Consider the following 9732-nt stretch of genomic DNA (forward strand, 5'->3'; position numbering starts at 1 on the left):
GTAGATGACGTCAGCTGCCCGTCCTAAATGACTTCTTTATATTTCTAGTCCGTAAGGAACAGGCTTATGAGACCATCTGATCAGTTTTGCATAAAATAGGCAAGTAAAAAGACCTAAGTAAAAAAGAGAGTGTGCGGGACTTCTTAACTAAGGTAACATTTTTCTGCTGGGGCTTTAATTTCAGTCTGATGCACTATTACCACCTATAGGTATTTAAGATATTCTGAAAAAAATAATAATTACTGAAAATTAATTAAAAAAAAAAATCATAGCTCCTGTAAAGATTTCTCCTTTTAGGGAAAGGATGGTGCTTAGGTATTTATGTTATTTGCACTAATTAAAGTGTACCTTATAACATTATCAGTGTTATCAATATTGTTTGTAATAACCCAGAAAGTCAATTTTAGGATTTGATCTAGTACTTGGTAATATCAAATGCAAAATTCCCCACTGGCTAATGTTAGATAAAGTTTATTAAGTTCTAACCACCAGATTCACATGTACTTGCATACAGGAACCTCTCTGAGGGTCGCTCAACTCTTCAGGAATTGCATCTCTGTAACATTGTGGCTTTCTATAAACAGCAAGATAAAAGACCTGGATAGAGAAGTAATCTCTGCCTCTGCAGATCTGCACAGCACTGTTTTCAAGTTGAAAATAGTGCTGTACCCTTTGGCATGCACCGAATAAGCCTTCCATGTTAGGAAATCTGCATTGTAAAGCACCTTATTACTGAACTCCGAGATACATCTTTACCTTTCTGTAAAAACTTTAAACACATTCCAAACCAGGCATAGTTACTGGACTGAAAGTAAAAGAGAGAATATGATGTGGTAGTTCCTTATATTCACCTCTACAATGCTCAACTTTAATTTCAATCTTGGAAGTATTTTATTTAACATTTATGCAATGGTAGGTTGATGCACAATGGTTTTGCTAAAGTCATTATCAGTGAAATAATTAATGAAGCTGTTATTTGTATTTACATATTTAGACTTCTCAATTGAGAAAACTTAAAATGTGTTTTCAGTTCCCTGTAATTGATTATCCTTATATTTCACTTTAAAGGTTTTCTTTCAAGTTATGGGTAGAAACGTAGGTGACACTTATTTTTATTAGAAAAAATAGTTCTAGTACTTCATTCGGTGGTGGAATAGATGACTACAGTGCTTACAGCCTTGCTTATTATTTTTCATATGTTTCAAATGAAAACACAGAAATGTTTTTCCTTCAGGAGTGGGACTTCAATTTATATGATATTGACTGTCTTAGTCCCTCAACATGGCCATAAGTTGTGTAAAAACTAAACCAAACTCTGCTGATGTGTGTTGAAAGCCACCAACATTTTCAAATCCCCACTGAGCGTGCGTCACTGGATTCTATGGGCTATTACCGTGTGCAGACCTGTTTTAAAAAAGTGGTACGAGCCATTAAAACATTAGAAAAGCTGAACTTAATCACTGTTGCCTTTACAGGTTAGAAAGCATATCAAACTCTGTTGTGCAATTACTGGTTTTATATTTTGTTCTTCTAAAAACTTACTTTTAATTTTTACAGAACTCTGTGTGACTCCAATTTCAAAAGGAGGTTTTGAAAAAGAGAAATCTGGATCATCTTCACTGACCAAATTAAGGAGGCTAAAGACTAATCTGTTTCACCGAAGTATGACTTTTGATACTTATATCCAAATGTCTTAGTTGATGCATGAGGAGTGTGTTTCTGTTACTTTAATTTGTGTGCAAGATGAACATTTGGAGAAGAAAATTTTGATGGAAAATGTACCTCAATTTCTTGCGTATTGAAATGATTGTAAAGTTATTAAAATTTGTATTTGAGAATCTGACTCACAAATAACAAATTTTTGGTATTGCTGTTCATTAAAACTGTAAAGATCTTAAAATAAAAGTTTATGGCTGATGATAAAATGGTATGGAGTAATTAAACAACTAACTTCAGTTAACGTTAAGCCTATTTCATATGCTTGCCATTTACAGCATGTTATGCAATACAAGTGATCATCTGTAAATTGTATTCCAGAGCAAACTTTAAGTTTAAATATCAAACAATATTAATTAAATATTTGAAGGTACTCTTTAGACTATATGTTCATGTGGCAGGGACATGGGGAAGATACCATCATACTTCTCTTTTCTCAATCTGATATGAACACAACATCCAACAACACTATTACTGTATGTAGCTGTAAGTTCTTCAGAACAAGATACTATACTTTTAACATTCCTTGGTCTGAGTGTTTGGAAAATCTGCAAATCAGTATGAAGATAAATTTTGGGCAGTAGATACTTTCTTCTAAAGGCTGCTCTGTATAGGTGTCCTTGCTCCATGTGTCCCATTTTTGATCAAAGGGGTTTTATGCACCAAGACTTCAGTGCTGCTCCAGTCCATGCTAAGGGAACAAATCCTCAGTGGGTATGATGCCTCTCAGTAGCTGTAGCTGCCTAAAGTTTGTCATCCGATCTAAACTGATCAGTCCCTCAAGAGAGAGGAGAAAAGGTAGGTAGTTCCAAAAGCGATGTCTTCCTGGGGCATTTGGCTGCTCCGAAATCTGCTAGGAGTCCTCCAAATTTTCTAAAGCTTTTAAGTACTGGTGTTTCTATAAATACTAGGAAAAAAATGACTTCACAATTTTTAGGAGCTAGAACTAGAAATGCAAGAAGAAAAATGGTGAAACAGGCACGTATGCCTCTGTGATTTGCTTTGGAACCCATTTTTCAAAAGCTTTCCTTATGCCTATCTTTTATGTGCATTTCTAAAAATATTATGATGACACAGGTCATGTGCAAAAAAATGGTGGCTTTTGTCACTGTATTTTGTGAAATTAAAGAAACATTTTCATCATGCAGGGCTTTCGATGGGAAGTAAACTACAGTGTGGCATGTTCAGAATGGTTTAACGAATCAGTTGTTATTTTCATAACTAGATTGACAGATTGTTTTGGAAACTTCATAATGCAACAGCAAATCATCGCTGCTTCTTTTTGTGCATTCTTTTTCAGATAAAAGAGTAGTGGATACCACTGCTAACTCTGATGCTTACTTGGAGGACCTTTTTACAGATTATTATGAAAAAGCTGCGAGCATGACTGATGTCTCTACAAGCTATCTCAGAGAAGGGTCTCATATCCGAATTAATTTACTTAATAACAACATCCCAAAAGGCCCCTGTGTCCTTTGTGGAATGGGAAGTTCTAAAAGGGAGACAGTCTATGGATGCCTCGAGTGTTCTTTTAATGGACAAAAGTATGTACGACTGCATGCTGTGCCCTGTTTTGACCTCTGGCATAAGAGAGTAAAGGAACTGAGCTAGGTAAGTGCCTTGTCACAAACATGGGCTTAACTGTGCCACAAACTTTTCAGAATTAGTAAATATGACTGAAATGGTTGAAATGCAAAATAGTGAACATGCAAAACATTCTAGAACACTATTACGGTCAAATTGTTTGCTTCACAGTCAATGACCTTTTACTTGAAAATGCCTTCATGCATTCCTGACATTGCTTTTCTTCTTTCCAGACCCCTCTCCTTTCATTATCATGATAATGAAAAAAATGTACTTTTAAACTGCACTTTCCTAATATCAAAATATATGCTAGAACCTAAGTTGTTTACACAATCGTTAAACCCCAAAATGATGCCTTTATCTACTCTGGCATATGATCGTAAATTGAGAGTATTTGTAAATAATTTAGTGTTCTTATGAATATTTAATTAAAGTATCAGATTAAAAAACATGCTAAAACTTAGCTCAGTCTAACGTTTCATTGACAAAAGGGAGCAACTAAGACTAGGGATAGGCGTTTCATGTTAGGATGTCATTACCATATGTCAACAGTTTGTTTAAGTTACTAAAAAGTACCAGCCAGGCCACCTTCTGCATTTGGATTTTAGGTCACAGCTGCTTTTGAATTTACGTGTTCAGACAAAAAAATTGTTTTGGAAGCTTACAAAAATAACACAACTACACCCTTCTGACAAGACTTCAGGGGTGTGAAGGTCTTTAACCTGTAGATCTCAACCACGGAAAATTAGGTCTGTGTTGCTGAGACTATAAACACGAGAGGGCACTACGGAATTGCATCCAATACCGAGATTGGGAGTGTGCTGTTAGTATACGGTCAAAGCTATTTTAAACTGGGAAAACCAATTTAAAAATGTTTTTCTACCTTTTTGAATGATTTTAAGGACAACCCAGGTATGGAAGCTTTTACTTGTGCTGCCACTTTCACTGTGTGCAACTGATTATGACACATTGAAATGAATACAGCCATTGCTTTTCCCAGAAGAGTGCAGTACCTCACAGAAGTCTCACGGTGACATCTGCAGGGCAGAACAGTTAACTCCCCTGAAGTCCTGTCTATTAACTCTTGCAGCGACTTCCTATTTTTCTGAAGTGAGGGAAACCAGAATGATGTCCAAATAACTACTTCAGTTTATAGTTTCTCCCATCATCTTCCAGCTCATCCAAGTAACTCATGACAGCGTAGATTTTTAATGTGCTGCTGTTAAATAAACTGGCTAACTTAGTAAAATTATTAAATCAAAGTTCAAAAACCCACTTAAAAAGTGCTTTTTCATGACTACCACATTATTCATGTTAATATTACATCCAAGAGGTTACTTGAAGTTGCTTTAAAAACCTTTGTGTTTTTATCTTGATGTTCCACAGTGTTAATTTATTTTTAAGCCTTTTATAGTTAAATTTGCTGCACATGGCAATTCCTCAACAAGCCAGCCTAGGAACCTGCAGAGGCTTAACAGACTTACTTTCCCGGGATTTTGTTTCCCCCTTTTATTTTACAGGGGATTGAGAAGTATGCATCAGTTATGTTCTAAAGATGTCAACAGATACTGGAACCATTTTTGTGTGCTTGATAAGACAAAGATAATTATTTTCATGAGTATTTTACACAGTGAGAAAAGACTACTATGCAAAACCATAGATTAGGACATGACACAGGAACCACTAATAATATATCATGGTGTTTCCCAATTTTATTTCTTTCTTTTGAAGTATCTAACACATTTTATTAGATGAATGTTAAAAATAAAAATTTTTACAGTCACCTTAAGAGATATAAAAAGATGCCATTATAAAAAATAATACAAAAGTTCTGTGACAAAGTCTTATTATTTAAAATTCAGTGTCCAGAAAATAGTCAAAGATTTTTTAAGTACTTAGAGTTCATCATGCTGGTAGACATTGTACTCTTTTGCTGATATGAAACCATCTCCATCATGGTCATTCTTCTTAAATATATCAGCTAAGATTTCATCATGGACTGAGGGATCACGTTTTTTGCCATCTCTTGCAAATTCTTCTTTCAAATACTGGCTTATCTAGAAGAAAAAAGCCCAAGCATTCTGTCAGTACTCAACAGCCACCTTCAAGGACACTTGGAATATACATGTGTTACTGTGACTCCAGAACAGACACATCTAAAGCTTGTTTCCCAGCAGGACTGAGATACACTAATGTGTTAATCCAAGCAATTTTCCACCTTGCACAGTGTAGTTTGTGTAAGCATACAGAAGCTTTCCATTATGCTGTTGCAACTATACCTACATTTTTATGAATTATGTATTCCAAATCAGTTACATCATGTTACCTCAAGTTCAGAGAGCTTCTTGTCACTGTCCTTGTCTATCTGATTAAATGCTTCAACACTGCGAGGTCCCTTGTTTACTGCATAAAGCTCAATCTCAAAGATCAGTGTTGCATTGGGTGGAATCTTGCCCTGTGCTACAAATATAAGAAAAAAAAAAAAGGCATTTAAGATGTCAGACACTATGGTCAGAGATCACATGTATGATAAATTCATATGTAGTGTGTCTTATTTTGTTATTACAAAAGGCTGTATTAATAGTCAGATTAAGCTCTGAATTCAAATACTACACAGCTAGATAGGAAGATTGTTCAGATTGTGTGAGATAAATGGTTTTGAGAGAGATTTGCAAACAATATACTTCCCTAAAACAAAGTTATATTGCTCATATCAATTCAGGTACTTTTAAAAATTAAGATAAGGGTTTGTGTTATCATGAAAAACAAGTATTTCTTTCCCATACTGTCATATGATGGGGCTTATTGAGAGACTGATTCTAAGATGTATGCCTTTATTACATATCTGCAATCTGATTTAAAAAAAAATACAGTAATAGACCAATGCTCGTGTGTATTTTCTGTCTGAAGAAACAAGCAGGCAATATCAGATTTCACCAACTTACTATGAATTTTACCTGTGTTTAAAGGACTTGATGTAAAATAGTATTTAAAATATACAACTCATGAGAAAGAAGCAGTAGTATGTAAGTCATCTGATTCACAAAAATACCCCAAAAACCCCAAAACCACACAAAAACCCAAAACAATAAAACCAACCAAAAAACCCCAACTACAAATTGCTGGAATATTTCATCAAATCTCTGAAAGGAAAAAAAAAAAAGTTAGACATTCCTGTGTCAAAGCATTTTCTAGTATTTGATGTAAAAACACCTATAAACACAGGTCAATGTATCATGCATCTGGAAAAAAAGGGAACAGAAGAGAGACAGTAACAAACTGATGAGGTCTAAATGTAGTGCCAAAAAAGCATCAAGAAATCATGCAGTGTAAAATTAAAATGTAAACATGCAAGTTGCTTCTATTTATAGCCTAAGCCAGTAAGCATGACATTGTAACCTCAGAATTTTGAGCTTGTGCCTGTCCTTCATAAACTGAACTAAAACTGAAGAAGGTAAAACAAAACTATTACTCACACTACTCATCTAAAATAGCCGTAGTAATAATGTCAGTTTTCAGAGTTCAAAAGACTTTAATTTTACAAGCCTTAAAAATATACAAGTTTTAAATATGTCTGTATCTAAATCATGGTTTACATACTACTTACAAAAGAAAGATACAATACTAGAACTCGGTGCCAGTGGTTTACAAATATACATACCAACAAAGGAAAGTTATGTAAAGATTTAGAAAGCCACATGCATCTTTTCTAATTCAAGATTAGGCAGGCATCTTCCCCAGCATGCAGGCATACGCTGAGACAGAGGACAGGTGTGCTGCAGGAAAATAATACTTTCTTGAAGTGCTACCTAGAACAAACAGTTAACACTAGTATTAGAGGTAAAGAACATACTTTTATTTGTGTCAGTGTTTGTCCTTGCCTTACTTACTAAACATTATGTTCAAGGGGAAAAATTTATTCCTAGTAGACTTCACTAGCTACAATGGAATTGTGTGAAAGACAAAAGTGGTGCATGGAATTCTGATATATTACCACTGCCTAACAATTATTATGGAGCAGGACCTACCTTTTCACAGAAAATACTACATCCAAGTCAGAGCTGAATTTAAGTTACCTTAGTGCTGAAACACTGCATAAAACTCTGACTGGAACTTTTTTTTTTGAAGTAGACTGCACACTTAGGCATTATAAATTCAAATCGGATTTCATGTGCTGTACTGTTGCGATTATTATGTACTCCGACGATACTGACCATTAACTATCCAGAATGTAAGCAGTATTTTAAAGAAATTATTTCTACTTAGATTAATTCTGTGGCATGCACTGGATTACACTCCATTTTGCTCAGAAGATACAATGTCATTAAATGGCTAAGCAGGTAAGAGTCAAATAACAGAAACTAAACAGGAATCGAACTTAATAGATAAGACAAAAAATGCTGATACGAATCCTGAAGATCTTCCTTTTGCTGTCTTTGTTTTTGATGTTTTGGCAAAACTCGGAAAAGCACATTGGGTGCCACGTACTGAATTCTAATGCAGACTGCAAAGCCTGGTGTGGGCCTACATTGAGGACTACTTAAACTGCATAGGAATGAGCAGGACTGGGCTGCACCGCTGCACTCATCACCTTCAGTGCCTCCAAAAATAATGGAGTACTAATTATTATAGTAATTAACAATACCGTACGTTTGAAAGGGTAAAACAGAGGAAAGACAAAGTTTAGCATCAAAGCTTCTTTTTTACCGTATCCTTGCTGTCCATACGCTAACGATGGAGGAATGATCACTTTCCGTTTTTCTCCAGGACACATATTCATCATAGCAATATCTAACCCTTTTATGACTTGTCCAACACCCAGAACGAACCATTTTGGATGACCTTCATGTTGCGTCCGACTATTGAAAAAAATTTTGAGTGGATAACAGTGAATTCAATATTTTATTCTTTTATATATAAAAATAACAATCAGTGAAAACAGACATTAGATTACTAAAGCACAGGAATGTTTAGAGTGCAAGCATATAATACTGCTATATTTATAATTAATTTAAGGTCAAATCTTGAGCTGTGTGAAGGGCAACCTCCTTTCAGAATCAAAAAACCAAGAAAAACCCTAACTTCTTACAAAAACATCCGATCTCCCTGATCACATACACTGCATGCTAGAAACAAGGTGCCACTGCAGGAAGTTTGTGAGAAGAGGAATGCTGCCAGCAATTCACTGCTAGGAAGCGAAAACGTCTTCAGCAGTTCACATCACTGTAGGATGGGATGGAGCATGCACTGGGGCAACCTGACAATCTTGGCTACAGTTCTGTGTGCCCACCTACCGCTCTGTTCAGCTTAGACAGTCAATGCTTGAGCCAGTTTCTGGTCATAGGAGGTGGTCCCCTGTACTGGAACTGCACTGAACAGTGACACAGCAGCATGTAGCTCAAAAGTCAGAGGTGAACACTGTATGTGCCAAAATCAGTCACTTCAACAGGCAAAAAAAAAACCAATTAAGATGGTACTGCTAAATGTGAAATTATCCTATATTGCTTTTTTCTTAAATTATACAAGTGGGGGGAACAAATCATGATTTTGTAATAAACTAGGCTACTGTCTGATCTGACAAATACCTGAAGGGAAGAAAAGACTCTCCTCTAGCTCTGCACAGATGAGCCCTGCCTCCCTAGCAGGATTAAAAGCAAGGCACTGTGAAAACAAAGCTTTTGCACAGAAACTGGTGTGCAAAGCAAGCTAAACCAAGCTGAAACAGCCTGTAGATGGACGGGACAAAATGAAAAAGCGAATGCCTGAATGCAGACTCTGGGACAAAGAGGTAGGCAGCACAAATCAAGGAGGGAAGCAGTGTAAAGCCTGCAAACTGTTAGCGTAACGTGGCTGCCCTGCACAATGCCCCTGTGGAAAAGTGCATGCCGTATTCAAGTTCTGTCTAAAGTAGTCTGCGTCCCTACCAGGACCTCCTCCTCCAAACCCGATTCCTTCTGCACAGATTACAGCACGGGCCATGGCAGGAGGTAACACAGCGGTTTGGTTATTCTTCGTCCTGACAAACGGGCTCTCCCATGAGGTGTGGGCTACACCTTGGGAACTCTTCCAGTTGGTCCCCTTCGCTGGCGACAGCTGCCAGTCTGAAGCATGGCTTTGGACCAGTCTGAAGTGCTGGACCCTCGGTAAATCCTTCAGCACTCGGATGAGGAAAAATAAAGGCTGAGATGGGGAGATCACTAATGCTACCGTGGTTAGCATGGACCTCAAGCTGTGCCCACACAGAGCACACGGAGCAGCTGGTCCTGCTTAGCCGGCGGAGGGGTAAGTGGGACCCGCGGGGCCTGGGGCCGGGCAGCCTGTGCCACGTAGACGGCCGGGCTAGGGCCTGCCTCCCCTTCCAGCCCACCCCGTGCCCGGGGGGCCCACCTGCAGTAGAACTTCGACCCGTCGCTGGCCAGGAAACCGTCATAG

The 9732-nt window shown here is 37.2% G+C and overlaps 2 protein-coding genes across 2 annotated transcripts; one reads left to right on the top strand and one right to left on the bottom strand.

Annotated features, from left to right (window-relative positions):
• Positions 1-1557: 1557 nt before the first annotated feature.
• Positions 1558-3327, top strand: LOC104509331 (pejvakin-like; the record flags this gene model as incomplete). Its single annotated transcript, XM_010151233.1, has 2 exons — positions 1558-1662; positions 3017-3327. Coding segments are annotated over 2 exons (416 nt in total), but the record flags the coding sequence as incomplete, so codon positions are not given.
• Positions 3328-4998: 1671 nt separating this feature from the next.
• On the bottom strand, positions 4999-9726 carry FKBP7 (FK506 binding protein 7). Its single transcript, XM_010151232.1, has 4 exons — positions 9688-9726; positions 8008-8159; positions 5627-5760; positions 4999-5357 (listed from the first exon to the last, which is right to left on the bottom strand). The coding sequence occupies exons 2-4, from the start codon at positions 8081-8083 to the stop codon at positions 5196-5198; spliced, it is 372 nt and encodes a 123-aa protein (XP_010149534.1). The 5' UTR covers positions 8084-8159; positions 9688-9726; the 3' UTR covers positions 4999-5195.
• Positions 9727-9732: the final 6 nt, after the last annotated feature.

The sequence above is a fragment of the Eurypyga helias genome, unplaced genomic scaffold (genome assembly GCF_000690775.1).
Source record: "Eurypyga helias isolate BGI_N326 unplaced genomic scaffold, ASM69077v1 Scaffold45434, whole genome shotgun sequence".
NCBI classification, from domain to species: Eukaryota; Metazoa; Chordata; class Aves; order Eurypygiformes; family Eurypygidae; genus Eurypyga; species Eurypyga helias.

Excerpts from the sequence above, each read along its gene's own strand:
- FKBP7 (XM_010151232.1), bottom strand. The coding sequence starts at position 8,083 with ATGATGAATATGTGTCCTGGAGAAAAACGGAAAGTGATCATTCCTCCA. Across the intron at positions 5,761-8,007 it reads GTATGGACAGCAAGGATACG|CACAGGGCAAGATTCCACCC; the intron begins GTAAAAAAGAAG and ends TTATATTTGTAG. Across the intron at positions 5,358-5,626 it reads AGAAGCTCTCTGAACTTGAG|ATAAGCCAGTATTTGAAAGA; the intron begins GTAACATGATGT and ends TTTTTCTTCTAG.